Consider the following 19,494-nt stretch of genomic DNA (forward strand, 5'->3'; position numbering starts at 1 on the left):
AAATTTCCTTATCACCCTACATGCAATTGAAAGGTTTAGAAGTCTTTTAGTATTCTTTATTCATTTCTCCAATTAAACGGAAATTTGGGGGTTAATGCTGCTCGTTTACATTTTGTGTTTGCAGTACAGTGCTTGGGTACTGCTGCTGTCAGGTTCTAGTGCTCACCTGCCAGGAAATGCCTCCAAAAATCAACAGGTGTGTAACGTCCAGTTGGTTGTGATCAGGGCAAATTCAGCGGTTAGAATATGAAGCAATTTAAACGTCAAAAAGTAAGGCTTAAAAATATCCATGAAAACGCGATGACCAGCTGAACTCTGTCCCGTCACGGCGGTTGCAGTGATCCCGGTGGGCGCTGGGCGGCGCTGGCGGGTGGGGCCGCTTGGAGCGCGGGTCTGTCCCCACTGGGAGAACCTTTGGGAGAACGTCATCCCAAAAGGTAACAACTGCCCTGGTCAGACCCAGCCGGGAGTGCTTTTAAAAACAAACTTGTCATATATCTAATTAATTCTCTGACAATGATTTAGGAAAGAATCTGGAAAAATATTCTCTACAGTATCCTTGTTTTTCCTATTTGTACAGGACAAAAATGTCCTCAGACGTGTTACAGGGAAGATCAGATAGTTCCCATTAAGGATAGAAAGACAATGGAAACCCTTCTGGAGCTCCCAGGCAGCCACAGGGGAAGCAGAAAGGTGGGTGGGTTTAGTTCACTCACCAGCTGTAACCAAACCCAAAAGCCTCCTGAAGCACTGCAATAGAAAAGGCCTGAGTTTATTTTTCATTTAAAAGAATGACAATCATATTGACATTTTTAATATTAAAAAACATAGTTAGCAAAACCGATTACATTAAATCACTTATGTGCAGAAAATGAGCATAAACAGTCTAAAATAATTTCTCCCCAGGTGAAAGTTCTATAGGAGTGACAGGGCTGCGGTTAAGAGCGTGAAGCATTGCTGGGGCTTATTGGAGTTCAAATGCTTTGGTGGCAGGAATAAAAGGGACAGATACAGGGACCTTGTTCCCTTGCAGACCTGCTTGTAGCTGGCACAGGGCTGTCCCTGTGTTTGTCCTGAGGGGCAGTGGGTGGGGCAGGATCAGTTGCTGCTGCTCTTGTACACAGCAGTTACTGAAATAGCAGATGGGTCAACAGTTGCTGTTCTTGCAAAGTCATCCAAAAAATAAGAAAGCCTCTCTGAAAGGGCTGTGGCTGATGTTACTTTCCCATAGGAGCTTAATGCCAAGAGGCAACGTAAATAGGCAGGGACAAAATTACTGCCAGCTGAGGTGGCTCCTGGAAGGGACTGCAGATCCTACTGTGCCACGTGTATTATCTGACTGCTCTGAGCAGAGGAATACTCTGAAGGTGACATGCCCTGCGCCTCTCCCCATCCATGAGCAGGGATAAGTGGAGGGGCAGGGACCATGACAGTGCTTTAGGAAAACCAAATGGTGAAGGTTTCCAGGCCTCCCATGACCTACACCAAGCGGGTGCTGCTCCCCCAGAATGTTTATTTTTTTGCCATTAAGTGCAAAAAGAGAAATTATGGTACCTGTGGTACCTATGGACCATTAAGTCTAAAAAGAGAAATGATGGTGCAAAGCGTCTCACAACAGAGCACACCTCTGTGCTGCTCCTTCATTGACAGGAGCTGAGCCCTGGGAGGCAGCTGGGCCTCGGTCGCTGTCCTGCACTGCCTTGGGGTGTCATAGAAGGGGTATGTCACATTCAGAGCAGATGCTGTGGCCTAAAAACTGGCAGTCGTGGCTCTGGGGCACTGCTTGGAGCTGCTCACAGGGTAATGCTCTTCCATTCCCAGGCTGTTCTCAGCTCCTGTCAGCTGTGTCAGGGAGTGTGACACTGGTAACAGTGGTCTGGCTTGTCTGGACACCAGCAACTCCCTGGCTTCAGAGGATGGGAGGATGGATGGATGGATGGATGGATGGATGGATGGATGGGTGGGTGGATGTCTGCTCGTTTATTTAAAGATCTTTGAATGAACACAGCTGAATGTTCCTGCTTTTGTAATGGCTCTGCAGCTCCGGCTTAATTAACGTCTGGAGTTCATGGAGGCGCTCCCAGGACTGGGAGAAATCATCCGGTCCTTCCCCGCAGCCACCAACGGGTGGGACACTGGGGTACCCCGGATGCACCATCAGTTCAATGGTCACTGTCCTGCTCTGCAATGCCGGGTGTGCAGGCGAGGGCGCCCTGGATGTGACCTCCACGATGGCAGAGTTGATGGCACTCCAGATGCTGCTCACAGACATGTTCTTGCCCATGGTGCTCAGGCCTATATAAATGTCAGGCCACCTGGAGCCAGGGGAGGGAATACTGATATTAATGCTAACGAGGTAGGTAGAGAGCTGTGTTATCTCCAGTGGATTAGGAATCAAAATTTACCTACAATGTAAGACCAAAAAGGGGGAAGGGGTTTTTAAAACTTTTAACTATAAGCAAAAGTGAAAACAGAACCTCAAGCCAGTTATGCTTTCTCTTTCCTTACTGAAACAAGGATCCTATTTCCAGCAGCAGTTCTGCAGTAACAGGAACCCCCCCAGCATCAGCAGTGCTGCTGAGACTACTGACATACACTGTATCACAGCACAGGGGTTGTTTGGTATCTGTGAGCTTACAGGTGCATTTTGTTGGCCCAAAAGGGAAGAGCAGAGCTAAACTCAGAAATGCCACACTAGCAAAATAACTTACACCTGAATAATAACCCTCAGGTAAGTAGAAACAAAAGTGACTGAAATAAAATGGAAACCACTCAGCTAAAGAAGCGTTCTGCCAGAATGTATCAAAGAGCCATAATAACTGGACAAAATGCTACTACTAGAGGACAGCTACAGGCTGGTTCTTAGTAGCTTCGACACAGATCTTTTTTCAAGTCTGGCTGCAAACACTGGCCCTAGTGCAGCCTGAACAAGCCCAAGGCAGGTGAGCCAAGTGCATGTGAGGGCAGAATGAGAACGTTTTTGGAAGAAACCAAGGCTGCAGTTTTTACCTGCATGATCAAAGAAGAGCCCAGCTGAACATTGGGCTCTTCTTGAAAAGAGTTTGCAGGACTTAGCAGAAGAATTTGAAGTGTGAACATAGTACCCTTGCCGACACCTCGCTGCTGTGCAATGAGCAGAGCCTTGTGCTCTCTGGCATCACAAGCCGGCTCCAGGGGCTCAGTGTGGTCCTTCTGCACAGGTGCTGAAGTCGAGTTGCAGCACTGAGTTCCCCGAGCTTTTGGCCGCCCGTGCTCTTTGCGTTTCCCTGGGTTTCCTAGTGTTCATGTTTTGGTAAGAGCTCGCCCCTTCTCGCCTGCCCCACCGGGAGCAGCCGGAGTGGGGTGGATACAAACACGCAGGTCCTCGGGTGGCCCCGCCAGTTCCCCTGTCTCCCGGGCAGCCCCTGAGCGTGCAAGGTTTCCACCGCGCTGTCCGGGTGTGCACCTGCCTGAAAGGTGCGTTACTCTCCTGCTGAACTGCCCTGTGAGTTGCTGTGCCCTTCCTTCCCTTAGAAACAGGCTGGAGCACGGCCCATGGGCTCTGAAGGGATGGGGCAGGGTGAAATGCCAGCCCGATGCTGGTGTTCAGGACAACTGATACCAAAAAAATTAACTAAAAAAATAACTTTTTCAGTGGACCGAGAAAGTAACAAAATCTGCCCCAAAGGACAGGTGACTGCAAGGGTATCAAGTGAAATGTCTTTAATCCATAAGGCACTGTTTAAGCTTATAAGAAAAGTATGTTACTGGGGGAAGGGCTGAGCACCCCTGAGGTGCAGGACAGACAAGGCTGTTTGCTTAGAGCAGTGACTGCTAGCTGTGGCACTGCGAGCTCTGAGCTTCTTGCTTTCCCTTAACGACAAACACTTGTTTCTAATTAGTCTCTTTCCTCCTACTTAAAACCCTTTCTTCACTCTGCCAGGTAGATGAAAAGTTATTTCTTGAAACCTTTCCCTAGATCATACTTTTAGTATTCCAGTGTTGATGCAGCATTTCTCTTGCCACCCCAGATGCCAGGCTAATGCAGCTTCACTAGGAAGGCTGAGAAACATACCCTGAAAAGAACATTCCCTTTCAAGTGAGGAAGTGAGTCATCTCTGTTCAAACAAAACTTCCCAAGCCCTAGTGCCCCTGACACTTTTGTACTCCTCCTGAATCTCTCTGTAAGCCCAGAAAAGGAAAGGTGGTGTTCCATTTTTGAAAGATACTATCAGGAACTGATAAGATCTTAAAGTTTTACTGCAAAAAGGATGGGTAATGCCTGTCTTACCTTATTCCATGCTTTGTAAACACATCCACTGTGTTAAAAGAATCTTCTTCTACTCCCAGATAAAAGTCCATCAGGGATGGTGGAATCCAGTCACAGTTATGAAGGCCTGGCTCTACTGGGACACGAGTGTACTTAATCCCATATTCCTCTAACACCTCTGCAAACACATGCCTGACCTCTGCAAATATAACCAGGGACACTATAGTCAGGAACTAGGTAACCAGCTCATCCTCTCCCCTGTGAGATGTTAGCACAGAGGCTTCTTTCCTTCCCATGTTCAAGAAAATAAAATCACATTTGGTTTATCTTCTGCTGAAATGGTTTTCTTCATCTGGATAGGGGTCACCTCCTATGCTGGAAATATTTCTCCCTCACCATCTGCTGTAGGTGCCTTGTAGGTCTTCCCTTCAGCACTGAGCATTTAGTCCAGCCCCCCCTTCTAATTGAGTGACTCTGGTCTTAAGAGTGCACTAGAGGTGACTGCGTTGTCAGGAATGAGTTCTTCATCAAGTCCCCGCAGGTCAGAGCAATGTTATCCAGAGGCAGTTTAGAACTGGAGTGGGGAAACCTGGATTCTTTTTTTACTCAGTTTTCTGTACCACAGTGACCTTATTTTCAAAATGAGGACAAAAGGTACTCGCTCATCTCTTAAACATGCTGGGACTTGTGGGCAGGGACTGGGATGGAACTAACTGACAGGATGGAGCTCTTGTAGCACCTGAAGAGTCACCAGCTTTTGCAAACTGTAGAGCAAGTGTCTTATTGCTCAAACAGGGAGCTGTGGCAAGGGGAAGCCCCTCTTTAGTGACTCTCTGACTACCTCACCTGCTTGGCACTGGGAAGAGGAGGATTTCCTTCTCACCTGGGAGGACGTGGACGTGCTGGTGCCCATCCATGTGAGGAGGTAGGTGACCTGTCAGCTCATGGAACAGCTCCACCTGGGCCTTTAGCTCCTGCTTCACCTGTGCCGCAGAAAAGGGTCAGAGCAAGACCTGTCAGGAGGCTCAGAGCAGGAGAGTGGAGGGGCTGCTGGGGACATCACTGGCCAGGAGTCAGGACCTGGCCCTGGGAGGCACCAAGTGCTGTGATTATAAATGGATCAAATGGATGTGCAGCTCTGCTGGGTTGCCCAGAGCCTCCCCCAGGCATGGGACTCTTTGTGGTACTGGTCATAGGGATGGTGCTGATACAGGGATTTTCTAAAACACATAGGGCATTTGAATACTCATTTCCCTTTAAAATGATTGGGGAAATGGGTGCTCATATCCCATAGGCAGTTTTGATCACCTGAACACGTTTGTTCGTGCTCACAGGGCAAAACCAGCCATCTCCCTAGAGAACAAAAGCCTGTTACAAGCAGATGAAAAGCCTAGTGCCTATTTAGGACTTCTCTGTCATTTGCCCTTTAGTGATCTCTAGTTTTTTTGTAAATACCAGTTCCAGTGCCTCTTCTGCCCCCTCAGATAAGTAGTTAACAGGACATTAGTGTATGCAGGCACTGAAATGGGGGAGGAATGACTTCTAAAAGGCTGAGGAGCCTTTGGCAGAAGGAGGCCCAGGTCCTGGAAAGCCATCTCCAGCTGCACAGGCAGTACAGTCATCTCTAAGCTTACTCACAGCTGGGATCTGGGAAATTTCTTCAGCTGTTATGCGTTGGGACAAATGCAGGCTGATCTTTACCAGGAAAGCAAGTTGCAGGGTTGTATGTGGTCTTCTCCTACCTCTGACATGTTCAGGAGACCTCTTGATAGAGCTGTTCTGAATCCCATTTTTCCATGGAAGAATCCATCTTGGTTGAGCAGAGAAGAGTTTGTTTTGAGCACCTCACACACAGGGGAGCCCTCAGAAAGGTTGGCATGAAGGCCTATTGGGATGCTGTACCTGTAACAAGAATAAAATATCTGCTAATCTTTGCACCGGCCTTACTGTGGCCAAAGTGGGGGGGGGGGGGGGAGGAGGAGATTTCAGTGAAAGAACTAGACTGATCTCAAAAGTGTTGATCTCACTGAAGCACATCTTTGTATTTCTGCTCTGCTAGAAAGAAAAGCACAGTGACCCTAACCAGAGCGGAATATCTCCAGATAACCACCATGTGCAGTCTGCCAGGGGCCAGTCCGTGAGACTTCCCAACTCTGCTCCCACCCTGGCTCACATCATGAGGTACTCTGGGCTAGTACACTTAGTACACTTAGTAACTGCAGTTACCAGCGATCAACAGAAAAATCTGGACCTTGCATCCTTTTCTAAAACACTTCATTAGCTGTTGCCAGGTATCCCATTGACTTGTTCACCATATTAAAGATGGTACATTTGAGACATCTGAGTTTTACTTGACTAAAGCTGCCCTTAAGTAGAATCCAGTGCCCAAGGCAGCTGTTATGGCAACAGCACAGGCTACAAGTGTAAATACTGTCTGAGTTTAAGAGTTTCCTGGTCCAAGGGGCTGCAGCTGGAATTGCCTGCAGTGTCACGGTTCCTATGTACTGGTGCAGATGATCACTCAGCGAGTGACAAGGCTGAGCAGTATAGAGCAACACCTCTCTGGCACAGCCAAAGGAATAGTGCAGGGGGCTCATAGTGAAGTGTAGAACCTTGCTAAGGAAGCACAAGGGTACAATTGATTAACTAGTTGCACTCTAACAATTTTTAAAAAAATGAAACTCTGGAGCTGGCGTAGCTGGAAAGCCCCTCTGAGCCACAGGGCTTAGAGAAGCGTTGGTTTCCTTCTTGGTCTGTGCTGTGGATTCCCCTACAGTGAAAACAGGACTTGTGAGTGCTCAGATCTGTGCTGGGTCTCATTAGCATTTCTGCAAATCCTCAGAATCAGTAGCCAAAATGACGCTTTGAAACTTTTTCCAAGACAACCCCTGGCCTCCAGCTGACCCAGTAAGTGCATGACAGAATTGCAATGTTCCACCTGTGCTGCCCAGGCTGAGTCATGGTGCAGAGTGAATTTCAAGGCAACAAGTCTGTGATGCTTTAAATCCTTCTTGAACTTCTGCATGAGGCTGCTAAAACTGAGATTGGTCTGTCCCTGGTACAGCCCTTATACCACAGGGAGGAAAAAAAAAACCAATCTCCGTTTAGGCAAAGTGTGCAAAAACCAGATCTTCCCCTTCTGTCTGCTGCCCTGAAGCTGACTGGTAAAACAGCAAGTTACTGGAGACAGGACTGTGGATGGATTGATCCAAGTCAGAGTAATTTAGCTCCTTCAGGTCCTAAAGCTTTGACCCTCACAGGGCAGAAAGTCTCTTTCCTGGCTCCTCCATGTCTCGCGCTCCAAGTAGATGGTGCAGTTAGTTGATAGATACTACTTCTCAAAGACATAAATGTTAAGAGTCAAGTAATATGCTCAGATCTTTGGAACAAAATGAGTCCATGTCTTTCCAGTCCATTGTGTGATTAAGGAGTTTGAATGTTTGTTTAATGGAGCAAAAGAGCTTGTGGGGAGAAGGATCTCTGCTGTTTTTTCTGACCTAGTGATTTCTGTGCAGCAGGGCCTGATTGTTTTGTTGATGATAAATATTCCTCTGGTGTTCACACCTGAGGCCTGAACACATGACACATGCACAGTAACTCCACAGAAGTGGAAGGTGCTGTCATTGCGAGTGTGGCCCTTGGGCAGGAGGCAACTGCAGAAGGGGTGCTGTGAGAGGAGGGCTTCCCCTCCATCCTGTGAGCTGCTGGGCACCCTGCATGAGCCCAAAGGCAGAGGGAGATCCTGTGGTTTTGTTTTGGCTTTTTTCAGAAGTCCACCCCAGATTCTTTTTCATGTCTTTGGGAAGCTGCCCAGCATCAGCTGGAGCATTATTTGTACCAGAGTCACTGCTGTTTGCAAGAAAAAAGGATTCATGTGTTACCATGAATCAGCAGATGGAATTTTTTTGTTGTTATTTCCAGGAGAAGGCAAGACCCTTCGACAGGTGTGGGACAATGAGAAGCCAAGTGCTGCACTGGGGAACATGAGAGCTGCTCCTTGCCTGAGCCAAAATCAGCCCCAGAGCTGGGGAATGTGTGGAATGTGGAAGTGCAGAGAGAGCTGGCCTTGTCCTGGCTGTAAGGGGAGACCCTGACTGTAACATTAGAGCATGTTTCAGAGCTTTGGCCAACACCAGCTGAATATCTTAATAGTTTTCTCATGGAGTCAGTCCTGGCTGGTTAGACAGACTGCTCAGGCTGAGGCATCTAAAGAGGAATTGCTCGTGTTTAATGGCTCTGGAATACAGGGACTGAACCCAAAACTCAAAAAGCAGCATGTGAGAAACTTGATCAGAAATATCACTCTGTGGGAGATGCACAGAAGCAGGAGTACTGGGAAGGCTGTGAGGTTATGGGAAGGAGGACAATGCAATCAGTACAGCAGAGTTCTGCTGCAAGCCAGCTCTTCTCCCCACAGACTGCTATACACAAGGGACTAACTCTGCTGAGCACCTCTCACTACTGAAATGCAGATCCTGCAACCCAAGGGCAATGCCAAGGCAGGCTGTATTGTAAAAAAGGAAAGGAGAAAAGTCAGGTAGTGGGAATATCCTGAAAAGGCCCCTTTTTCAGAGTGCAGATGATTGTTTCTGCTACCCAAACATACTTTAGAGTTGCCCATATCTTTTCAAAGGCTGTAAAATATCGGTTATTTTACTGGCTGAAATATTGAGACCAGCAGCTCAAGTAGCTTATATAGCATGTGATGCTGCCCCGGCAACAGAGCTCAGCTGTTGTGCCCAAGCCCTTTCCAGAGAAGACAGGGTGAGCCCTGCCGGTCACTGCTGGGCAGGTCTAACTGCTAATTGCTCACATAAGATCCAAAATAAAAGGTTTGGCATTGAACTTCAGGCAGTAGTTTAGTTTCTGCAATGAAAGCACTGCAGTAACAGCTACCATTGCCAAAACAAAATGATGCTGAGGAATCTGCTTGGTGTCTCTAAGCTCTTCTTGGTGGCTGTTTTAAGCAGCAGCCACCCTTCCACAACCTGTTTGGAGAAGCCCATGTCCATGTGTTTTCAAGTCCATCCCAGTGCTCTGGAGAATGTACAGATGTGAAGCTGGATTTAGCATGGGGGTTCAGTTCACTCCTGATAAAGCCAAAGGACAGTGTCTAGAAGTGTGTGTTCCTACAGCATGAGCAGCATTCGACTGGGCTGCCTGGGAGCTTGCTGAGAAGAGCTTCAGGGCAGTAGCTTCTGCAGCCACTGAGGTTATTCTGCTAGTTATTTATTTGCACCCAAATTTGGCTGTTAAACCAGCCTGGCTCTGTGGTTCTCTGCTCAACATCCCTTGTAAAGGTGGAGAAAAAAAGAGGGGGTTGTGGGAAGAAGGAAATACCCTCACAACAAGTGCTACAAGGGGCAAGAAGGAATTTACCCTGGAAAGATTTCTGAGTCAGCAAGCTCAGTCCAGTAATTTCCTCAGACAGAGGAAATACAATCAGCTAAACTGCTTCCTTTTCAAGTAGTTGCTTGTTTTGCCACACGGGTGCTCTGAGCAAAGTCTCTGCTGAGGCAAAGTGTTCTGTGCAGCTGCAATCCCTGTTCATTCACATCCTTAGCAGTAAAGGCAGCCTGGAGATGGTTACCACCCTGAGTCACTCTTTTAAAGTGCCCACCAGCTTTGCACATTTCTGAGCTTGGTGGACAAGTAACAGTGTCCTGGGTTCTGCCTGGCCATGGCAGGGGACTCTGTGCAGTCCCTGTGTTCCTGGGAGCAGTTGCAGTGGCTGAGGGAATTATGTGATTCACCAAAAACAGTCCCAACTGAGTTGCTGAATGCTGCAGGCTCTGGCATTACAATAGCACTTACCTTTTCCTTGATGTGTAAACAGCTCCCACCTTCAACATCCTGTTTGTGCCATCCAGGAAATTACTGTTCATCAGGTTTCAGCCCAAGGGTGACACAAGTTAGAGCCTCATATATCTGTACCTAGACATCCTGCTTCAGTAAACATCCATGTCTGAAGCCAGACAAAGTCTGAGGCCAGACAAAGCAAGTCTGTGCTTTGTGCAAAAACATGCAAGTCTTAGTTTCTCCATGTTGGCATTTGCATACTTCCTCTCCCCCACACTTTCATCATTCAGCAAACTGTAAGATTTGTCTTTCCTCAAATAGCATCTTTTCTTGCTCTAATACCACTAAAGCCTTATTTCTGCTGCAAGAAATGCTCCAAAGCCTCTGCAGCGTTAAGAACCGGTGCTGTAACATAGCTTAGGGACCTGAGTTTCTGTTGTAATTACATCTTTGTATGAAGTGAAGCTCCTGTGTCTATAACCTTACATCAGCAAAAAGTGCTGTTGCCAGTAAAGTCACTATGATCTGGAATTACAGTTTAAGGCCTTGGATTGGGCTCCACCCCTATCCAAACAGTTCAGCAGTGGTGCTGTCTGCTGGGTGATTAACAGTCACATAAAAGGGTGATGAGAAAGCATGAGAGATTTCTAGATTAGTCAGATGTTAACTGGGAGTGTCAGAATTAAGTCACAATTTACACACGCATTTTGCAATTAGTGTTGATGGGAAAGGAAGTGAAAACATAAAGAGCAATTAAATGTGGTTTGTTAGATTCTTCTGTTAAATGTACCCAGATGTTGTAGGGGCTTCAGCTTTTGTGTAGCTGATGTTCAGCATTTAGACTGTGAAAAAACACCCAGCATACGGCAGCAAACTATCTTTCTATCTCTGTCTCTTTCTATCTCTGTATTTCCACTGAAAAATGAAGGGATTTATTCATTTCAGGTTACAAAATAACCCTTCCAATTTCAGGGAAAGGCTCTGGAATAATCACCAAGAAGACTGGCTGACTTCAAGATAGGGCTTGCTAAGTAGAAAACTGAGACTATATTATATGGATAACGAGGAAGTCACAGTCAGTCAATGCCATGTAAAGAGAAAAGTTTTGAGTTACTGAAAAAAACTTTAATCCATAATGGTAGCCTGTTCTCCCACCTGCTGTTCCAGTTTTGTTTTTCTCTGGCAGTTGCTATCAGTAGGTTTGTTGTTTGGTGATGGATCAGCCCTCTGCTGAAGCTTCTCTGTTGTCTGAAGCAAGCGGGTCCCTTCTTTTAGCCCAGTTGTGACACTGAATGAGAAAAGCCCAAGATCCTGAGTCTGGATGTTAGGGAAGGTGTATTTTTTAGTTCTTGGTTCTGCTGCAGGTTCTGCAGTTAGTTTGTGTTAGAGCTGGTACTAAGATCTGCTGATTATCATCACATCTCTGCCAAGGCTTCTATTTAAAACTCAGGGCAACAGATGGTATACCCAGAAACCTACAGAATTACCATGAAAATGAAAGCTAGAACTAAATTTCAGAGGAACCATGTTCCTTTCTGAAGGATGCTGAGTTCTAACTTTGCAGGGCAGCACGAGGTGCTTAGGGAGGAAAAGTTGTCTTGCTACTAATTAGCTTTGCCTGTGTCCAATTTCCTGAAAACAAGGGGAGGAACGAGAGCTCAAGACTTGCAGTGACAAGCCACCATGTCACAGACAGTTAATCAAGAACCACTCAGATGATCTTCACAAGCCAAAGAAGCAGTCCATCACTCTGACAATCCTGCACACATGCACCACGTCACGTTAGCACTCTGGTGCAAAAGACCAAATTCCACAGCACTGGAACAGGCCCCAGGAAAGAACAAGCTATTTGCTTCAAGCCTCTTCTCTCAGCTGGTGACAGATCCACTCTTCCTGCTTACACCACTGATCAAGGCTGAACAGGGGAAGATAAACTTGGGGAGAAAAAAAACCAGGCACGCTTTCATCCCTTAAAACACAAAGCCTCAATATTCACAGTAGCATGCGAAATGACACCAAGCAGGGGGAAGAGGGAATAAGAGTGGCAGAACAGTCAAGCAAGTGATGCTTTCTCATTTTTGCACCACAAGATGAGGAGGACTCATTGACATTTCCTGTACATCCTGGCATTCATGTACATCAGCCTTTGCAACAGAAGAACAAATATCTCAGGGGTGACACAGGAGTTCATTTACACACACAGGTGCCAAGTAAGCAGCAGTTGAGGCTGGGCCTGCATTAGAACATGAGGAACCCTTTTCCCCACACCTGCAAATGCTCCCCCCAAGCCTGGGTAGAGCTGAATACAGCTGCAGAGAGTTACACAAATGAGGAACTGTAGAACCTGGGCTGCTGATCTTTAGTGTTGGCAGATGTTCCCAAAGTACCCCTGCTTATATGCTCAGAAATAGGTTTAAATCCATTTCATTCACATCCACAACTCAAAATTACCCCCACCTCCAAAGAAGAAAATGAAATTGTAGCAGCAGGCTGCAGCTTCTGCTTTCACCTGCTCTCCAACCTGGCTTTTCACACCCAAATCTGCTGTCAGTACAAGTGTCATGACCTGGATTCAAAGATGCTTTTTAAATCTCTGATTACATGGCCTACTTTCCGGCAATGGAAACGAGGCCAGGTGGATGCTATTTTAAAAGCCTTCTAAAGACCATGGCTAAAATAGCTGACATTACTGGACCACTGGGTCTTAAAGGGTTTCACAGGGCCTCTGTGTCTGAGAGAAGTGCTGGCTTTATCTCTGTCTTTTGTATTTCATTTGTTTCATTTACTAACAGGACTTTAGGAATCCTAACAGTGTGGTGCCCCTCCCCTTATCATCCCCAGGCAATTCCTCTCTCAATGTTTGTGTGGAATCTTCAGCCTTTTTAACAGACCAGTCTGTCACTAACACCACACCCTGCCTTTCCTCTATCATCCTACACTGAAGAAGCTACAAGCAATATCCAAGTACCCCTAAAACCACAGCAAATTGAGGAGAGATGCTGAAGGAGAACAATGACAGCAGGACTCTCATCGAACTGTCCCCTGCAGCAGCTACATTTGAAGCATAAGGTCTCGGTTTGTTTAGTACCAGTACAACTCCTTTCCTTAAATTGTTTCTCAACCCTGTTGCTCTCTCCTTCAGGTCATATTCCTGTTTCCACGTGCCTGCCCACACCAGAGCTGAAGCATTAGCTGGGTTTTACCTCCTAAATACAAGTAATGCTTCCTATTAAAAGATTTGCTGGACTAGTCCACGAGACTGCCACGGAGCATTTGATCTGCTGCAGAGCTAACTCTGCCAGCAACCTCTGAAGCTGGCAAAGAAGTAGGTGTAAGGTATCATCCCTCTCTTTATGCAGTTTTAACAAATGTATTTATCAAATCTAGAATTAACAGAAATATTTATGTGCTTTTTAAAAAGGTTTCTGGGGTGGGGAAAAAAAATCAAGTTTTCCACTACCCAGGTTTATAACTAAGCCCTTGCAGAATCACACCTTTCCCTGATTCTGCAATGAGCCCAGATGACCTTGTGTTCATCCTGGCTGAAATGGATCAAATTAAATGAGATTTAAAGATTTGTGCTTTTATGCTCTAATAGTTTTAGGGGTAGCAGATTGGGCTGAGTGTATAATGTGCACTTTCTTTCTGATGATGCATCTTTTAGAAGTGTGGAAAGTCTAGCAAATCCAAATTCTACTAGTCAAATTGTGTAAGTGGCTTCCTGACCTGAGGGGAAAAAAAGGTGTGGTGGCTAATACCAGAGAAAGACCATTATGGGTATGGTTGCAGGTCACTGATTTTACTGTGAAGAGTCTTAGTAAATGTGCCTGAATCCAGTTTTCTTATACCAGCCTGAGCTATGACACAGTATTTATTCTGGGGCCACAAAATGTTAAATTTTCCAGGCTTGGCTTTCCGTGGAGTTTGTGGAGGCTGTTCCCGAGGGAGCTAAAGAAAGTAGCTTACCTCCTTGCCAGCTTCGCTGCATCTGCTGCAGCGCTTCCGTTGACTAGAAGGGACACGTTAGATATCGCACCGGCCAGGAAACAGTCCACGATGCCTTGGTTTCTCCGAGGACAATAGCCAAAGTCATCTCCAGTTACTATTAGCTTCACCTGAAGCATCCTTAGATGTCATCCCTAGCAAAAAAAGTAAAGGAGGTTAAGTCGGAACACTCGGCAGTCTGCAGATCACAGGCAAACAGGAAAAGACAAGCTCACCGGGGTCGAACTCGATGGTGACTCAGCCCCTGACTAACTCCTCCTGCTCCACCTCATCCCGCCGCTGGCTCGCAGCGCAGGGGCCGGATCTGCGTGTGGCCGCCGGGCTCACACCAGCCCTGCCCTCGCGTGAGGAAAGAAAGCCTTGCCTGCACTTTGTACCGCCGGGGGTGGGGAGCGGGCGAGAGGTCAGGGACTCGGTGGAGTGATTTTATCGACCGAGGGCGCGTCAGGGGTTCAAATTCTGTTCCTCGGGCACACCCCCGCCCGCGGTGCGCAGTGAAATGGCCACGGGTGCAGATCACCTGAGGCCACCCCGCAGCCGTGACGTCCTCGCCGCTACCGATGCCCGGCTGCGGGCTGTGTCCCCGAAGAGCAGAGCGGCCTCCGGTGGCCCAGGCTCTCCCTCCCACAGCGGCAGGGGCACCGAGGTCCGCCGGCCTTCTCTCGCCCCCGGGGCGGCGCGTACCTCCGCTGCAGCCCGGTCCCGGTCCCAGGGCCGCCGCCAGCTGTGCCCGCCGCCAGCTGTGCCCGCCCGCCCCGCCGCGCATCCCCGCGGCAGCCCCGACCCGGAGCTCCCCGGCGGAGAGGCGAGAGCAGGGCGGCCCCGCCGCAGCGCCGGCGCCTCCGAGCGCGCCGAGCACCGGGATCCGCCCTGCTGGCGGCCTCTGGCGGCGGCGGCACGGCACGGTACGGTACGGCACGGTACGGTACGGCACGGCAATGGAACGGCACGGCAATGGCACGGTACGGCACGGCACGGTACGGTACGGCACGGCACGGCACGGCAATGGAACGGCACTGTACGGCTGCAGTCGGGCTGCCGCAGGACCCGTGCCGAGGTGCTCTGGCGCAGGGCCGGGGGTTGGCCCCCTGCCGCTCTCTGTGCCGCGGCTCTCTTGGCAGCGCAGGGATCGGACGTCTCTCCCCACAGAATGCGTCAGGTTGGAAGGGACCAGAGTGGGTCATCTAGTCCAACCTCCCCACTTAAGCAGGGTCATCCCAGAGCACATGGTGCACGACTGCATCCAGATGGTTCTTGAGTATCTCCAGAGAGGAAGACTCCACACCCTCTCAGGCCAACCTGTTCCAGTGTGTGATCATTCACACAATAAAGAAGTTCTTCCTCGTATTCAGGTAGAACTTCCTGTGCATCAGTTTCTGCCCTTTGCCTCATCCTACTGACTGGCACCACTGAGCAGAGCCTGTTCCATCTTTTTGGCATCCTCCATTAGATACTCACATACATTGATGAGGACCCCTCTCAGTTGTCTGTTCTTGAGTCTGAACAGGCCCAACTCTCTCAGCCTTTCCTTGTAAGAGAACTATTTCAATCCCTTAATCATCTCTGTTGCCCTCCACTGGCCCCCTCCAGAAGCTCTTGTACAAGACACTCCTGAGGTGGGACCTGCCTGCAGCTGCGGGTGGGATAAGCAATTCAGTTTGTGCTCTGTGGTGGCTTCAGTGCAAAATTGATCGTCCCAATGAGGCCATGAATATATAATCCTGCCATCCATGACTCTCGTAGTAGCCACTTGCTTGTTTTTCCCCACCTTGATTTGCTGGCAGTGTGCACTCAGTCTGAGTTTAGAGCCATAGGTCAGCAAACCCTGGCCAGAAGGTGCCACAGTTCTTGGTGCTGGGCTGGGGAAGGGCAGGGAGAACAGAAAAGTTTCACAGAGGGCAGCTTCTAAGATGCTGTCGTTCAGTCTGGATGTCAGCCAGTTCTCCATCAGTCTGCATGTAAAATCCTGTTTGTCCTGGCATTGAACTGCTGCTTTTTCTTATTGCAGAAAGCTATTCTGGATCTACCAAAATGAAAGTGCTGAGTACTCAGCTTAGAAATGGTGAGTGGGAGATACTAACAGCCTGTGTTTTTCACCTGTGGAAGAAGATGAAGTTCTATCAAAGCCGAACGAGCCCCTTTTTGGTTTGTAATGTTTTCCCAAAATATTCACCTGCTTCTGATATTGCAGGAGAAACAACAAACTCATGCTTGGGGCAGGGAGTGTGGTAGGTCAGAAAGTGCCATGGTAACATGTCCATGGATCCGGGGTAGCTGTCCTGGTGGTTGTTGCTAACCTGTTCCAGGAAGCAGGGATCACACTGGGACTGGGAGTCTTGCATGGCTGATGGTGATACCCATGTCTGAATCTGTGCCAGTATGCAAGTAAAAGAAGAAACAGCTGTTAAGCGCAAGCACAGGCTTCTTGGAAGAGCAGCTGGGGTGAAACAGGTTGGAAAAAGCTTCAAGGGTTGTTTATGTGGACTGACCATCCTGCTGCTTAATTCATAGATAAGGCAAAGTTATTTGGGTTACTTACTCTGGGCAGTCCTTGCATAAAGAAACCAAAGCCTCCAAGTGTCCCCTCTTTCAGCAGAATTCAACTCCTGAAAGGCAGACAACATATCCACACCCCAAAGTCAGAGATATGATGTGCAGGCACAACCAGAGACTGGCTGTGGGAGACTTCTGCTGCATCTAGGGTGGGCATCATCTGTTTGTCACTTTCTTACTTTTTCTTGCTCTTCCTTGATGTGTAAACAAACACTGACTACTGGAAATGATGGTGAGAGCTGGAGACAGCTTTCTGCCCCTTCAGTGACCCTTTCTCACAGAAAAAAACTATATGGAATTAAATTCCAAACAGATAATGCAAAAATACTGTAGAAAACTTGCTAAATGTTCATTCTGGCAATTCCTGTGAGCATTTCCATCATTTAATAGGTGTATGGCTCTGTTACACAAAAGTTTTTGATGCTGCGTGAAGCTTTCCAGTGAGTGCCCTTGACACTTCAGATAGGATATTTGTGCAACTGCTACTTGCTTCCTCTTCTGGGAGACAAACATCACAGCCTGCCCACATTCCCCAAGAGGCTTCATTTACTGATGAGCACTGTTACTATAACAGATGAAGTCAGCAAAACTCTGAAGTTATGTCTTCAATCAAATATAAGTACCTCCTGCCTTTGCAGATGCAAACTCTGGGGTTTTCTATCTCTTTCTAGTACTGCGAGTGCTCCCTGCCCCTGCACAGGTGAGAGGGACTACATAAGAATCTTAGACAAAGCTTGGCTTCTCAGCCTTCTTAACCTTAGTATGTGTTTAATGCTATTAATGGTAACATCCTTCTTAAATATTTAATGCAGTTCCTAGAGGCTTTTCTTTTCTGATTTCATTCGTCTTTACCCAGCTGTCCCTCCAGTGACTGGAAGCAAACACTCCCCAGCAAGCAAATCTTGCCCCTGTGCCATTGCCCCTTAGATGCCAGCACAGCACTTCCTCTGCAGCCTATGTACCCCATCTAATGCCAAAACAGCCCTTGCAGCTGACTGGCACATAGTCCAGAAAACAGAACTAATGTCTCCAAAAGTCCCTAAAAGTCTACCATGAGAGCAGAGCACTCAGTGAAGCAGGCTACTGCTGAACCTTTAAGAGAAAAAACCTCTAAAAAGTCTAGTAGTACAAATGATAGCCAGGGAGAAGTATCTATTTGATCAGACATGGAAGAAGAGATGGCTGTAGGAGCATGCATATTCCTTGTCATCTCAAAAGAGTTCCTTCTCCAGAAAAGCTAGAGCTACCAATGAAAACATTGGGAATGCCTCAGCAATGTAACATGTAAATTAATCTGGAAGATCACTCACAGGGATTGTTGTTGTCTCCCAGCATCACTGAAAGCACCTGGAAAACCTCAGCTGATTGAATGGAAATGCACATTAATTTCTTTGGAGTTCTGAGGGGAGATCCCGCATTCTTGAAGCACCAATCTGGTTCATTGAGAGATGGTGACAATATTACTGGACACAGATTGCCAGGACTCTGCAGAACTTCCAAGGAAATCTTCTCTACCTCAAAGACAAGAAACAGAAGACAGAGATTAAAAAATCCTCAACTCTATTCCCCCAGATGAAAAAATCTTCAATTTAAACATGTATATATGTATATGTTAATACTTTTTTCTTTTTTTTTCTTAATCAAAAATCTTCTGTTTATTTACTTACTCTGCTTGTTCTTACATTATGTTTATATCTACTGAATGCAAAAATCTGAACAAGTTATTTTGGATATCTAGTCCTTAAACAACTTAGGCTGAGTGATAAGGAACTGTAATTCTATAAATTTCTGGCAAGCAATTTTTTTATTTACTGTTCACTATTTGTATCAGGCTTAGGGGTCACAGTTAAAAGAGCTCTGTTGAAAGGTATTCCAGTGGAGATGAATGTTTGATCTGAAGTGAGGTTTACGAACAGCTATTCATCAGTGTAGGGTGAAAAAAGGAGACAGAAAAAAAACACAGAATGTTTACAGACCTGGTTCTCTACTGTTACTGCCTTGAGTTCAGTACAGTTCATCCTTATTGATATCAGAGAAAGGACCAGATGCAGAGAAAAAGCAGTGGAAGAGCTCGTGTGGATTTGTCTTTGTATCAAGTACTAATGTCTTCAGAATTGTGCCCTGTCTTTTTTGCCTAAGGTTCATGTCAGTCTGAGAAAGAATCCAGGTGTTACTGCAATGTTTTCTGTGAATCAAAGGCTCTCTATACCAATAGATGCACCAGTGCTTTTTGGGGTGTAGATCAAGCCCAGGAGCTGCCAGCTCTGCTATTGTAGTTGTCAGTCACTGTTTTTGTCATGCAAAGCAAACAGAAAGTTTAAAGCATCTTTAACAAAGGCCAATATAAAAAGGAAACCCTTTTTTCTATAATCTGTTGCATTGGGGCAGCATACTCTGAAATTTTCTTGCAACACAGATTTTTCATTCCTGTATGCTAAAAGCATTTGGCAGTACCAAATCCTGTTTTTCAGGGAGGGCTGTGTTATACCTACAGCTGCACCTGAGTAGAAGTGGCAGGCATTTTTAAAATCCTTGAAAATCAAATGTGCATAAGGACTGCAGAGTTAAATGACTGAAGGCAGAAAGTTTTCTAGTTACATTTTACATTCTCCTCTTTTACAGTACTGTTGAATTATTTTGTTCATAATGGGATTCCTATCAAAAAAGCTGATATTTCCATGAACAGTGTGCAGTCACATAATTTCTGAGGCAATTTTACCTGTATCTTACAGCAATCTACTGGAAACAATAGTGGGCCCTGTCACAATGGGTGGTTGTTAGTTGCCGTGGGTGTTTGGCATTGATGGGTTCTTTGTTGGCAACCATTCTAACCCAATTATGTTTCTAAAGTAGGACTGAAAAGCGTTGTAGGGAGCACCATGTAAATG

The 19,494-nt window shown here is 46.9% G+C and overlaps 1 protein-coding gene across 6 annotated transcripts; it reads right to left on the bottom strand.

Moving 5' to 3' along the window:
- Nucleotides 1-18: 18 nt before the first annotated feature.
- YDJC (YdjC chitooligosaccharide deacetylase homolog) lies at nucleotides 19-18,125 on the bottom strand. 6 transcript variants are annotated; one of them, XM_027651911.1, is made up of 7 exons: nucleotides 14,269-14,536; nucleotides 14,015-14,187; nucleotides 5,992-6,151; nucleotides 5,133-5,232; nucleotides 4,271-4,448; nucleotides 717-750; nucleotides 19-412 (listed from the first exon to the last, which is right to left on the bottom strand). In XM_027651911.1, the coding sequence occupies exons 2-7, from the start codon at nucleotides 14,170-14,172 to the stop codon at nucleotides 278-280; spliced, it is 765 nt and encodes a 254-aa protein (XP_027507712.1). In that variant the 5' UTR covers nucleotides 14,173-14,187; nucleotides 14,269-14,536; the 3' UTR covers nucleotides 19-277. The 6 variants fall into 6 exon arrangements, with proteins under 6 accessions (XP_027507712.1, XP_027507709.1, XP_027507711.1 ...); XM_027651908.1 differs by lacking the exons at nucleotides 19-412; nucleotides 717-750; nucleotides 14,269-14,536 and adding exons at nucleotides 760-2,315; nucleotides 16,593-16,659; nucleotides 17,917-18,125; XM_027651910.1 differs by lacking the exons at nucleotides 19-412; nucleotides 717-750; nucleotides 14,269-14,536 and adding exons at nucleotides 760-2,315; nucleotides 17,917-18,125.
- Between the last annotated feature and the right edge of the window lie 1,369 nt (nucleotides 18,126-19,494).

Source organism: Corapipo altera, unplaced genomic scaffold, assembly GCF_003945725.1.
Source record: "Corapipo altera isolate COAL_440 unplaced genomic scaffold, ASM394572v1 67, whole genome shotgun sequence".
NCBI lineage: Eukaryota > Metazoa > Chordata > Aves > Passeriformes > Pipridae > Corapipo > Corapipo altera.

Excerpts from the sequence above, each read along its gene's own strand:
- YDJC (XM_027651910.1), bottom strand. The coding sequence starts at position 14,172 with ATGCTTCAGGTGAAGCTAATAGTAACTGGAGATGACTTTGGCTATTGT. Across the intron at positions 6,152-14,014 it reads GCAGCGAAGCTGGCAAGGAG|GTACAGCATCCCAATAGGCC; the intron begins GTAAGCTACTTT and ends TTCTTGTTACAG. Across the intron at positions 5,233-5,991 it reads GTCTCCTGAACATGTCAGAG|GTGAAGCAGGAGCTAAAGGC; the intron begins GTAGGAGAAGAC and ends TCTGCGGCACAG.